Genomic DNA, 14,139 nt, shown 5'->3' with positions numbered 1-14,139 from the left:
TCCAGTAAATTGGCAACTTTCCAGTATTAAGCGTCACACTATTCTTTATGATGACGAAAGATGAAGAGGGCTGTTCTGGTCAATTTTAGAAAATTAGTAATATACTATTATTAACTTTGTTTAAGTAGATATCGGAATGGTGGTAGATTTTATATAGGCATATCATCATTTTGGGTTGGGTAATTAGAGGACAATGGGTCCTGTCTCATTTTAAGCGTACGTTTCTACCCCTATTTAGAAATGAGCGGATAAGGCCTGCTTATGAAACTACTAGTGAAAAATTCAGACAGATATCTTTCAAGATAAAGGCCCTCATTTATTGCGGTGTAAAAGTTTTCGACACACCATTTTTCTTTGCTTGAAATAATAAAGTATTCATCTTTAGTGACCAGATGTTTGTAGTATGTATAACTCTACTATGATGTCAACTCCCCAACATCGTCGCTATTTCGAGTAGAATCCATATTTTAAAATAAAAAAAAAATAATAATGGGTGAAACTATGCGGTGTTTCCAACGATTAATTAATTGAAATAATAAAAACTTGTTGTTTCTTTTTCGTTGGTGTGGATATTTATTCTTGCAAATTCCGATATTTCGGGAACCACTGCAAACTTGTTAGCATTATTATTTCAATTAATAACAAGCTATAATTTTTATGTGTTCCTTTTAGTCGTTTCATAAAACTTAAAATGACGATTTAAATTTTTTATGTTTATTTATCCAAAAAAAAATAACTTAAACTTTAACCACTTCCCAAGCATCCTCATTTGCTCGACTCATCAAAAAAGGTTTTTTTTTAAACGTTGGTGCTGAACTATTTTGAGATTGAAAGTATATTTTTATTATTTTTATAACAAGATAAACTTATTGTTTCAAATAATACCTTCTAAGTCGGGAAACATTGTACACTATTTACAAAAATAATTTGTCCTGGGAAGTACTGTGTCGCTCATACGCTTCACACTAGAAGTCAACATTATCAACAAGAAGTTAACTTAAAACGAATACAAAAAAGTACTCCTATGGTGAACAATAGGAGGAGGGGGAGAGTTATTACAATTAAGTTTATTTGAGCTGATAAGATTTCATATAAACGAATGACCCTAAATTTTCTCAGATTTTTTGGTTGAGCAGTTTCCGAAAATGATTTCTGTCTCACCTTAAGTTTGCACATTTTCCCTCTTATTTGCCGATTTTGCAATTTACGTGAAAACTAAAACTTGGTTGTGAAAGTATTAATTGAAACCTTTCATTTGATACTCCACACGGACCCTCCTTTAAACGCAAATTTACATGTCATTCGCTGTATGCGTGCGATTTCATAGTTGCCATATATCCACCAAAGTTCGTCAGAATCGCTGTTGCTGTTTCAGGGAAAAATGCATGTGACAGGAAACCGATTTGAATAATAATTTAAATATTCTTTATATGACTTCGTAGGTAGAAATATACACTTGGGCGGTGCTTCGCTACGCGGTCAAATTGCCAGTCAGAGGCTCTCGCAGCGTCGCTTGTCATTTCTATATAGTGAACCGCTGCGATTTTGTTAGTTTTAGTTTTTCCGTCTGCTGCCGCACAAGTAAAATATAAGCATGCCCTTGAAAAGGCACAGTCTTTATAGTCCCCACCCTGCTTGCCATCCGCGGGCCAAAAAGTTCGAGAATGCATAGAGTCGCGCCTGTTAAAGATCTGGAGCATCTCTATTAAGGATGTGATCTCGGGACATTTACATAGGCTTGTAAAGAAGCTAGCTTGCACAACGTTGAGCCCAATCCGTCACAACAGTGTGACTTCTAGTATATGTAGTTGTTAGAGCAGCTTTAGACCATTTATTCCTAAAATAAAAATTTTCAGAAACTATAGAGTTGACATCCATCTACTGTTCACTTTCAGAATCATAATCGGTAACTATAAATAAAGAATAATCGTATATGCTTCTCACATGTTCTTTCGAGGGATAATTATCCAGGTGTATCAGCCGAATGGCCAAGATTAACAATCAATATTTGGACTATTGGGGCAATTTGAGACCTTTTCGATTGCAAACTTATGACAGAAAAAAGTGGCGAATCTAACCTACATGAACCGACTCCTCAGCTGAATGAGGGGAAGGCTAAAGAAGAATATGTGTATGGGTTCAGGGGTCTTTCTTTTTAGAACTGTAGTCTCTGCTATCTAGCATTACTCTTGGCAGAATAACTTTAAACTTCGCAAATCATATTCCGAAGCTGTCAAGTATTACGTTGCCTGCTCCCTATTTAAGGGCATTTTCCTATGTAACGCTGGATATTTCAAGCTTTTTAAGGTTTTGTGTAAAACAAAACCTTATTAAAATCGATTCAATGTCTGTCTGTCTGTCTGTCTGTCACACGCATTTTTCTCCAAAACGGCTAAACCGATTCGAACGAAATTTGGTGGACAAATGGGAACTATGAAATCCCAAGCATGCAGCGAGTGGCATAAATTTAGGTGGAGTTTAAAGCAGGCTCCCCATATATGCAAAAGGGGAATTCAAAAATTTTTTTCACCGGTTATAGTTGTGTAGGGTATCAAATGAAAGGTCTCGATTTGCACTTTAAGAGACTGGCATTAGTTTTGGCATAAATTGCAAAGTACGTGAGTAAAGAGTCAAAATGTACGCACTTGAAGTGAGACAGGACTCATTTTCGGAAACTACCCAACCTAAAAATCCGGAAAAAATCGGAGTGGTGCGCCTAGATGAAATCTAGGCCTCAAAATATGTCCCATTCCGATATCTGCTCAAATAAACTTGCTAATAGTATATTACTACTTTTTAGAAATTTACTGAAAAACCCCCCTTAAGTTCATCCTAGGACTTCCGAATTTCGTACCAGCATAGAGGACAATATTTCGTATATACGTGCTAAATTTCGTGGAAATCAGGCAATTAACGCCAAAGTTATAGCAGTTCAAACTTAGCAATTTCGCGCGAGTTTACTGCTTCCAAAGCCATGCAAATCACATGCTGACGTCATAATTACCCGGAATAATTGACATTCGCGTGGAATATTAAAGTCGCATTTATGAAGAATCTATTTATCTGCAGCCCTTTTTAAGGTTTTGTGTAAAACACTTAAGCGAAATCTAATCTTCGAGAGATGTCCCATTACGGTATCTGCTCAAATAAATTTACTAATAGTATATTATCAACTTTTAGAAATTGATCAAAAAACTCCCCTTAAGCTCATCCTAAGTGTACCAAATTTTGCACCGGCATAGAGGACAGTCTCGTGCATACACATGCCAATTTCCATGAAAATCCAACTATTAGTGTCAAAGTTATAGAAGTTCAAACTTATCAATTCCGTGCTAATTAACAGCATCCTAAGCCATCCAAATAAGATGCTGACGTCATAATTAACGAGAATAATTGAAATTCGAGTGAAATATTAAAATTCCATTCAAGAAGAATCTAATTCTCCCTAGCCCTTTTTTATATTTGATGTTGGTTAAATTGTTGGCATTTGCTAATAATATCCTTAAGTCCCCATCCAGCGCATCAAGCCACCATTGTTTTGACCGGATTTTTGGTTGCTTACCATTGCTTTCGATGTTCTGACCAATACTGGTTGTTGAATTCTCGTTTCCGTGAATTACGTGACCACACCAGCGAAAACGCCTCTCTTGCAGTTTTTCCACGATCGGTGCAAACCCATATCGATCGCGGATATTCTCATTTCAGACGTAATCAAAACGTGTCACGCCACCAGTGCAATGCAACATCTTCGTCCCCATTACTGCAAGACGCCGTTCATTGTCCTTTATAGTCGGCCAACACTCAGGACTATAGAGAGCGGCAGACGAACGACATTGCAGTAAATTTTAGATTTGGGACGTGCGCTGATACGTCGATCACAAAGAACACCAGTTGGGGAATGCCACTTCATCCAGGATGCATTAATGCGTGAAACAATTTCATTACGCAGTTCTCTATTGGCTGATAGCATTGACTCGAGATATTTAAATCGCTGAGTTCTGGCAATGGCAGTAACCTGCCCATCGAGATATTTAAATCGCTCAGTTCTGGCAATGGTGAACTGAGCGATTTCAATATCTCGGGTCAATGCTATAAGCCAATGGAGAACTACGTTATGCTCCTCACATAGGGAAACACAAAACCTTTTATACCTGAAGCATCAAGCTTCCAGTTTCCCGACTTGTTTTTAGAACTTTTTTGACAATAAATAAATAAAATAATTAACGAATTTGATAATCGTTTGCTTGTATTTGTTTCTTTAAACATAAAGTGGGCTCCTCCAAAAAAAAGTGGGCTTTTAGTAATCTAGAACCAAAAAATTCAAACGTTTTTTATTCTGTATACTTACCCCCATCGTCCGGACCGCAATTATAATTTTACTTTATTAAACAATAAAATGACAAAGTTGCAAAGAAAATCTTCCAAAATCGCTACAATCTTCATTCGGCAGCCCACATACGAAGCATCAGTTGTTCAAACGATTTGAAAATAATGCAAAATAAAAATTAACTTAAAGTTTTTTTGCTTTGTAGTACAAAGTGCTTTGATTTAACGAAAAAAAAGTATTTAACTATAACGAGAGACACCCTTTATTCAGCATTACAAGTATTAAATCTTCCTTTTCCGGAAAATGACTCGATTGGTATAATTAACATTCACATTTTGAGGACCCCACTTAAAATCATCCTAGGAAATCGAGACACCATTAAAAATTGGTATATATTGCAAGGGGGAAAGAGAGCCAATGCAAATCACAAATAAAATAAATGAGTTTATGTGATTTGGCTCTGTACGATTTCTATTTATGCGAAAAAAAAACATTTGGTCATTTAAGGGGGGAAGTCCCTTTAAAATCCGAAAAAGTAGTGCTTTGTTGACGTTGATCATGTTTAAAAATACAAAACAATTTTTATAACATTGAAAATTAAAAAGTAGATAGACATGGTTTCGAGAAAACGCCGTTTAAAGTTTAATGTCAAGGCATAGTCGGCAGAACGCGAACTTCTTTCAGGTGGCATATCTTTTACAATTTTGAGAATTGGCTTTTGAAACTTTGAGGCCATGTACATATCGATTAAAAAGATAAGATTTTTAAGCGCCTAAAGGGGCTTCTCCCCTTAAGGAATGTGTTATACAAATAATGATCACAGTCAAAGTCGACGATACCATGTTGAATTAAATTTCTAAAGATGAAAAATAAAAATCACTTTGTCAAAAACATTTATCTTTTAGTTTCGGACAGAAATTGTGAAATGAATATTTGCCAAACCAAAGAACACACCCGCTTTATAGCGAGTGTTCCCAGTTCCGGCTTTGGATTTATTTTATCTCCATTACAAGAGAAAGCTACCATTGCCAACTCCGACAGTAGGTTCTCATGTTAATCACATATTGCAATTGAGATTTCTATAATACTCTGCGATTCGATTGAAATTGATTCTTTTTTCCACGAAAGAAAATGGAAAATTTTGCTCAATGATTACAAATTCAGCAATATCGATTCCAGCTTTGAAGGCATGTCTTTCAAATCCAAATTTACCCTTTTCAGAATTGAACACTTATGTGAAATTTTCTTTTTTCGAAACAGTTAACATTCATATCAGATGCAATATTTTCTCTATCCTGAATTGGAATCGACACCAAATCGCTGTTGAGCCTTTAAAATTTGTTTCCAGTCCCTAGGTTTAAAGGTCATCAGTTGAAGTTTATAAGGACCCATTTGCAAAATACAGTCTTTGAACTAGAGTGGCTCTTAAAGTTGAAACAATATAATTGAAAACAGTCGCATGAGTAAATAAGTACAGCGTAACACATATGATATATATCTATAATATATCTGTATGGAAAAATGTGAAAATAAGATAATAATGATGGTATGGACATATATGCTGAAGGTAAATCTGTTCTCATGAAATCGAACAAGAAGATAAAGTTTAATAATTTAATTTTGCATTTCAAACTTTAGACCTAACTCTCATAAAAATATTAGCATAAAATTCACAACCATTTTTCCATTTTCAACCACCCATGCCAACAGGTCGGTCTCACGGGAGTCGAAGCATCAAAGAAAGTTAGTTTGAGTAAATGCATGGCATAGCGTAGCTTTTGTAGTTAGTTATGGTGAAAACTCCTCGTCGTATAGATAAATGTCGTCCCGTATATTGAATTCTATGTATTGTATTTTAATTTGCATAAATTTCCAACTTTTTCCTCCTTGTTTTCAACAGGTTTCTCTATCTGAATCGGATCCGTCGCAGTACAGGGAATTTCTAAACATGTCGGACTACGAAGTCAAACAACATCAACCACTCAGGCTTAAGAAAAAAATTTACGAATTCTACACAGCACCTATTACAAAATTTTGGGCAGATTCGGTAAGTGCACAAGTAAATCACTTTGCCATTTACGCTGAAAACCAAATGGTGTCCTCTGATGGCGTCTATTTTATATCCCATTTTTTGCAGATGGCCTATGTCTTCTTTTTGCTAATGTTCACTTATACAGTGCTAGTGAAAATGGCGCCTACCCCCCGATGGCAGGAAATCTACTCAATAGCATACATAACTACCTTAGGTTGTGAGAAAATTAGGGAAATTATATCATCGGAACCAGTAGCAATAACGTAAGCAGTTTTCTGATATATGGTATTTACCCTATACTTGGATGCGGCCTTCTAAACTATTTTCAACATTCTAAACATCTGCAGCCTACTCTCAATATCTGCCAATCGGATTAGATTGGCTCATAATACAATGTTGCTCAACATTATTTGTCCAATGTTTATGTTAATTTGTGGCTGATTAAATTAAATGAGAGTAGAAGCAGGTTTCGATGCTGCAAATGTGCAAGAATAAATGGGAGTAAAAAGTGCTTAGTAATACAATGTATCTAATTCAGAACAAATAATTTGACAAATATTTTCGTGCAGCACTTCTGAATTGATAACCTTTTCATTTCCTTATTCATATTCGCAGTCATAAATTTGCCGTATGGGCTTGGAATATGTGGAACCCTTGTGATGCTGCAGCGATAATTTTGTTTATGATTGGCTTAGCATTGCGATTCCGTCCCAACACGATGGACATTGGTCGAGTGATATATTGTGTTGACAGTATCTATTGGTATCTAAGGATTCTAAATATATTAGGCGTTAATAAATATTTAGGTACGTACTAGAAAGGATGCCTGTTATCTGTTTCATGTGAATATGTTTAATATGTTTTCCAATTTCCTTCTACTCGTAAGTTTCAACTGAAATCCACTTTGTATAATTTCAGGGCCGCTAGTCACGATGATGGGGAAAATGGTGAAAAATATGATTTACTTTGTCGTATTATTGGCAGTTGTACTGATGAGTTTTGGAGTCAGTCGGCAAGCTATCTTATTTCCAAATAATGATCCGGACTGGAGACTTATAAGAGATGTAAGTTTAAACCTTTCCAGCTTGCAGGACACGAAACTGTAAAAACATTTTGATTTCTCTCACGTTACCTTCATATATACATACATTTCCATTTGCTTCTTTACAACTGGCATGGAAAATTATTTATAGCCATTGCCTTCCTTGCCGTATAGCATTTTCCTAATTGACCTAGTCCTAAATGAATTACCCTATTCTTCAATCGGTAAAATAAAAAGTGACCTTCTTTCAAAATTTTGCTTTTTTAAATTATTAAAATTATTAAAATCGGTTTAATGTCTGTCTGTCTGTCTGTCACAGGCACTTTTCTCAGAAACGGCTGATGATTTCTTTAACGGACCCATTCTCAGAAACTACCCAATCGAAAAATCTGGAAAAAATCATGAAGCTGCTTCTATACTCAAAATACCTCAAAATACTCTCCATATCGATACCTGTTCAAATTAAGTTAATAATAGTATATTTCCATATTTTTAGGAAAATTGAGTAAAACCCTCCTTAAGTTTATCTCAGAGTTATAAAAGTTGGTAATAGTATAAAATATAATATGCAGCATATTATCTCCAAGTTTGATCAAAATCATACTATTAGTAACATAGTTACAGTATCAGAGTGAAATTATGCGGTGTTTCCAACGATTAATTAATTGAAATAATAAAACTTGTTGTTTCTTTTTCGTTGGTGTGGGTATTTATTCTTGCAAACAAGTTTGCACTTGTTTGCACTGATGAAGGGAACAAGTGGTTCCCGAAATATCGGTATTTGCAAGAATAAATACCCACACCAACGAAAAAGAAACAACAAGTTTTATTATTTCAATAGTTACAGTAGCTCAAATTTGTCTTTACCGTGTAAATTTACAACCCGAAGTACTAAATCTGATATGCTAAATGCATATTCTTAACGGGCTACGTACAAATGGGATAGTTCTAAACTCAAATATACTCACAGGAGAAGCAAACAAAACCTTTCATACTTGAAGCGCCCAGTTCTCGGTTTCCCGACTTGTTTGTATTTTATTTCAAAATCTAATACTAAAACCATTATTCGTCAAATTGGTCCAAATTTTAAATATTCATTGTCCTTTTTCAAGTTCTTTTTAAGGTTTTGTGTTTACACAAAACCTTATTACAATCGGTTTACCGTCTGTCTGTCTGTCCGTCACACGCATTTTTCTCGGAAATGGTTATAGCGATTGACACCAAATTTGGTGGAAAGGTGGGAACTATGAACGCTCATGCATACAGTGAGTTACATCCTTTTACGTTGAATTTAAAGGGGTGTCCCCATACATGCAAAAGGGGGGTGTAAAATTTTTTTTCATCAAATATAACCATGTGGAGTATCGAATTAAAAGTCTTGATTAGTACTTTTTGAAGCCGGTCTTAATTTTGACATTTGTTAAAAAGGTAGGGAGTGCGGGGGGTTGAAAATGATCATTTCTTTAAGGGGGCTATTCTCAGAAATCACCCAACCCAAAAATCTGAAAAAAAATCAGGAGGTTGCCACTATATGGTGCCTTGGCTCCGAAATACCTTTCATACCGATATCTGTTCAAATAAAGTTAATAATAGTATATTACTATAATTTTTTGTAATTGGCTGGAAACCCCCCTTAAATCCTAGCATCACTAAATTTTGCAGTAGGCTATAATGTAGAGCATGATCATGCAAATCGCACTATTACCAACAAAGTTATAATACGTCAAAGTTATTGTTTCTTTGAAAATTGAAGACTATCAATGTCAATATCACTCTCACATAATATATGCATATATTACGTGCTACGTACTAATAAATACACAAAACCTTTCGTACTTGAAGCGTCCAGCTTCCGGTTTCCCGACTTGTTTGTAACTAAACGGCATTAAAATTGGTTCACCCTTTGTTTTTTAGTTATTGTGCAAAACAAAAGCTTCTTAAAATTAGCTCATTTTCTGTCTATCTAGCTTTTTTGTGTGAAAGCGGAAATCTTCAAAAGGCACTGGTCTGGACACGCCAATGTGTGCCCCGTAGAACCACCATAAGCTATTACATCATGGGGCCGAGTTAGCTTAATCTGGCTTGGTCTTCTTTCTTCTAAACACAGCGTTCGGAACGGCGTCCATGGTATCTCTTACCTCTTGCGGTTTACTCTGGATAGATTCGATTATCGAGTTGATTGCATTCCAATCCTCCTGACGTGCTAGCATTCTCTGCACCAGATTTTCTTGTGCGAGCACTTCACGTAGAGTTTTCTCTAGCTTTCTCATTTCTTCCATGAATCTTGAATAGTGGAAGAATACGTGATCTGGATCCTGCTCCTCTTTTTCCACCGCAGTTTGGACAATCGAGTCAGGTGTCTAACTTAAACCTGTACAAGTACTGACGATATCCTCTATGCTGCGAGAAACTGGGCAAGATCATACTTGGTCTCACCGTGCCGTCTATTCAATCATTCCTTAATAACAAAGCTCCGCCTATACGTCTACCCACTCTATCACGAGCGTTCCCGGCGCTCTTGCAATCTATTTACAGATCTCTCTGTTTCGGCGTTCTTTGTTTGCGATAAAGAAAAGGTTGACTTCGCATTGTATTCCATATGTCTTCCGGGATGCCAATTGGCTTCGAGATGAAAAACTCTTTTCCCATAGATTTCGGCACTTAACTGTAAACTAAATATATTTGATCATGTATATCTGTATACATAGCAGTCGATCGTCAAATCAGAATGAGAGAGATTATGAAATAATCGACGGTCTCCTTCTGGTAGAGGTACGGACACTTCGAAGGCTATAACTATAAAATCCCAATTTCGATTTAAAGCTTTCAGGGTATGTTATACGGAATATTTCAAACATTTTTAAACGATAACCGATCACAAATATTGCCCCGTAATTATAACTCTCTGCGCCACATCATCCAGTTACTTGGAGAGCACAAATATCGATGTGCTTCACCTAAAGGGATCTTAGAATTTCCTTTGTTGTATCAGTGTGGCTACCAATATAGGGTGGATGCAGACACCGATCTGTATGACTCGGATTCTTCCGCTTAAATCTTAACGCGCCATTCCAACAAGAACCCTTGCTCATTTCTGGACAGCATCAGAGCTTATCCTTCCACGGCGGAGGACCTAGTATTTTTCCGAGGCTTTCTAGATGCCATGGTAATTTTTTTGTAACGAAATTGAATACGTGTTCTTAATCAGTCTGCCGCGGGGGAAAATCGGAGAGGGTTTTTTGAGTACTTGACTATTTTTTCACTGATGTCAGCATATTATTTTTATTTTGCTGCCTCAAAAACTCCTCCTTTATCTGGGTTTGCCAAAATATTTAATCGAAAAACGGGAGTGAAAAATTCGCACGTGACTTATTTGATCAATAGACTCCAATAAATTCCATTTATTCTTACAGGTATATTATCAACCTTACTTCATGTTATATGGTGAGGTGTTCGCTGACGACATTGATCCCCCTTGTGGGGAAGACCCATCTCAGCCTGCTTGCGTTACTGGTAAGATTTTATGAAGTTGCCATACTCAATTTATCTAATTTTCTCTTCCTTGTTTCTAGGCCACTGGGTAACTCCCATAACGATGTCAATGTATCTTTTGATTGCTAATATTCTACTCATTAACTTACTGATTGCCGTATTCAACAATATCTTCATAGAAGTAAATGCGGTTTCACACCAGGTACCATTGAATATATTTTTCAGTGCCTCTAGGTTTTCAACCATGGATAAACGAAAATCACTAACCAATATTAATGAAAACGTTGAGATGTTAGAAAAAATTGAATGGGAGTGGATTTCACTAACTTCATTCTAATCTATGTGCTTTCAATTTTATCAAGTCCGAAAGATGATTTTAAGTTTTGAATTACTGGTTTTATTTTATATGTATCTATAATTTCCTTTTATTTATTTTTCCGTTAATCTTTGCCTATCTTCTAAAAACACCTTAAACTAGGTTTGGATGTTTCAACGTTTCACGGTCGTTATGGAATATCAACAAAAGCCAGTACTGCCACCGCCATTAATTGCTTTTTGTCACTTTTATTCTATGCTCAAATATTTTATAAGGAAGGCTAAAGGTAAACAATTTTGTTAGTAGTCAGCTTACTAACGCTCGACCCAAAAATTGATCCAAACTTTCTTAGGTCTTGAGGTGCCTCGTGACAACGGATTGAAACTATTCTTAGAGAAGGATGATCTTGAACGACTTTATGATTTCGAGGAGGAATGCATTGAAGGCTATTTTCATGAACAGGTACTTGAAGGAGATGAGATAAAATATATCAAACATAAAACATATTGTTTTGTCTATATAATTCATCTCAATGCAACGAGTTTTGCTATATGCTTTATATGTAAACATTTTTTTTTTATTTTCATTTTTCTTTTTATTGGCTTAAAATACGGTAGCATAGCGCTTGGTTCATGATCAATAGCGATCTTGTATTAAAACAACTACAACAACTAAATATTTTTAAAATCAGTTTTTCCAGCCACTCACTTTTCAATATGGCAAGGAGACTGGGCGCGACATTACAGAACCCAGAAAAAAGCTGTAAGAATAGAATATGTTTTTTAAGGATTGCGAGGCCCTAAGTCCGCATCCACTCGATGTTGGACCGCACCAAATGGGGAGCAACTTACTTCCTCTTTTAGGGCTTAGCGACCAAACTTTAAAAAATATTATGCGAAGGCGACTTTACGGTTTTATACCAGGGCAGCGTCTGACGATTTGCTCCTGCCCTGGTAAGAAACCGAAAAAGCCATCTTCGCCTAATAAAATATGGTTATAGAAGGGCAACTATATGATGCTGGGATAGCAGAGTGAAGTAAAAAAAATTGTACGAACCATATGATTTATTATTTCCGGATAGCTGAGTAGTTAAAGTACAAGGCTGTCGCGGTCGCGGTTCAAATCTCATAGGTGGCAGTGGCATTTGTATCGTGATTTGACGTCGGATACTAGTCGACTCAGCTGTGAATGAATACCTGAGTCAAATCAGGGTAATAATCTCGAACGAGCGCAATGCTGACCACCGTTACGGTTTTGAATGAAGTCCTCTAACACACTTCATGATCCACTTGAGTTGTTACGCCATTATTATTATATATGATTATGATTTCGATGATTATATATGATTATGATTTCGAAAAGTTATATCTTTCAAAGGCATTTTTCTCGAAAATACGTTTTCCAAATCGGCGAGCAGTGGAACTCGAAGAGTTTTCAAAATTGGCTATAAAAAGACCAATTAGAAATTTGATAGGGAGCGAAGGATCCTTGTTTGGTTACGATTTCAGTAGCTGCTTATATGTCGTAATTGGAGGAAGACACTAGCAGAGGAGGCACTGACACTTGGGGAGAACTTACACTTTCAGCGCTCACCTGTTGCTTTTTGGGCTTTTTCTGCCCACAGTAGAACGGGACGACATGGTTGGCGCAGTGGAAGGAAGTCAGCGTGTACTTCTATCGATTTGGTTACGGCACCAGCTTGTTGTCCCTAACTCACAGCGGGGGATGCTTTCATCAGCATAGATTGCAGGGATTTCACGGTGTCCCTAAATTCGCTGATCATTTTTGTCACAGCGGGGGATGCTGTCATCAGCATAGATTGCAAGGATTTCACGCTGTCCCTAAATTCGCTGCTCGTTTTCGTCAGCAGCTCGATTTGAGTGCGCTGGCTCTCATTTTGTTGCAGAACTTCATCATACGTAGCTCGCATGTCATCGAGCTCGCTGACCTCCGCGGGCATTTGTTGCTGTGATTCGAGTTCTTGTTAATTTCGTCATCGGATGCTATGGGCAACTTCGACCCCACGTCATCCTAGGAAATGTCGTTAATACGCTGGGCGTCGTTGATGGTTTTGCGGCGTTAAGGGCTGCTTACCTGGAATTGCTAAAATCTATTTTTAAGAAGCCTATTCTTAGTTTATAAAATAAAAAGAAACTTAATTTTGAAAATGGGCCCTACAAAGTGCTTAAAACTTTGTTGATGAGTCATGAAGTCCGGGGACAGCCTGCCGGCAATGCAAATCTCTGCTCTTAAAAGCTGGCAGTTGATAGTGTAGTGAGAACTTTCCCTAGGTAGCCACAGGTGCAGGTTAGTGGGCCCATCGATTCGATTAAGGCACTTAATGGGAAATAGGCAAATCTTTATAGCTTGTTTGGATTAGTATTTCATTTAGACTAAAGATGCCAAAGTCTCTGCCTGGTATGATAAATAAATAAATAAAATAAAGTTGAACTTAAATTTTGAGGAATCTCATCACAAATTTAGGAATGAATGTAATGGTTTGGGCTGCATTTTAGCGAATTTGATTTTCGCATGTAGGCTGTGCACACGTTTACTTGTTTTGGTCCATTCATAATTATCTTGCTACACCGGATAGCCCAATATATCCAGAACTTCATCGGCCCTTACCAAAGAGGCTTCACTTCAGGCAAGGAAACTGTATTAAGGAAATTCAATTCCCAGCGCATTCTTCGAAATTTTATGGGTAAGACGACAATTGCGGAAGATAAATTACCCGCATAAAGTCTGGTGTGCATTGGTGTGCGTCCACGTGGTTACGGGCATATGGCATTGCACAGCGGTTTATGATTTTCCTCATGAGATGGGGAAACACACACAAAAAAACCATCTAAGCGGCATCGACACACCAACACCTTAATCACCTCGATCAAAAATACACAATGACATTCCACGCGTCTCTACCGCTAGAT

The 14,139-nt window shown here is 36.8% G+C and overlaps 1 protein-coding gene across 15 annotated transcripts in view; it reads left to right on the top strand.

Annotated features, from left to right (window-relative positions):
• The window catches only part of LOC119658934 (transient receptor potential cation channel trpm), a 489,577-nt gene that overhangs the window by 444,057 nt on the left and 31,381 nt on the right, over positions 1-14,139 (top strand). For 9 of the 15 annotated variants that reach the window (XM_038066779.1, XM_038066780.1, XM_038066768.1 and 6 more), the window contains 9 exons: positions 6,038-6,070; positions 6,228-6,374; positions 6,465-6,622; positions 6,975-7,165; positions 7,278-7,423; positions 10,815-10,914; positions 10,974-11,095; positions 11,372-11,507; positions 11,562-11,671. In XM_038066779.1, coding sequence (XP_037922707.1) covers positions 6,038-6,070; positions 6,228-6,374; positions 6,465-6,622; positions 6,975-7,165; positions 7,278-7,423; positions 10,815-10,914; positions 10,974-11,095; positions 11,372-11,507; positions 11,562-11,671 — 1,143 coding nt within the window. The remainder of the gene's footprint in view (positions 1-6,037; positions 6,071-6,227; positions 6,375-6,464; positions 6,623-6,974; positions 7,166-7,277; positions 7,424-10,814; positions 10,915-10,973; positions 11,096-11,371; positions 11,508-11,561; positions 11,672-14,139) is intronic. The other 6 variants (XM_038066781.1, XM_038066772.1, XM_038066774.1 and 3 more) reach the window with 3 other exon arrangements.

Source organism: Hermetia illucens, chromosome 6 (genome assembly GCF_905115235.1).
Source record: "Hermetia illucens chromosome 6, iHerIll2.2.curated.20191125, whole genome shotgun sequence".
Classification (NCBI taxonomy): Eukaryota; Metazoa; Arthropoda; class Insecta; order Diptera; family Stratiomyidae; genus Hermetia; species Hermetia illucens.
Note: the sequence above shows the minus strand (reverse complement) of the source record. Positions and strands in the feature narration are given on the sequence as shown.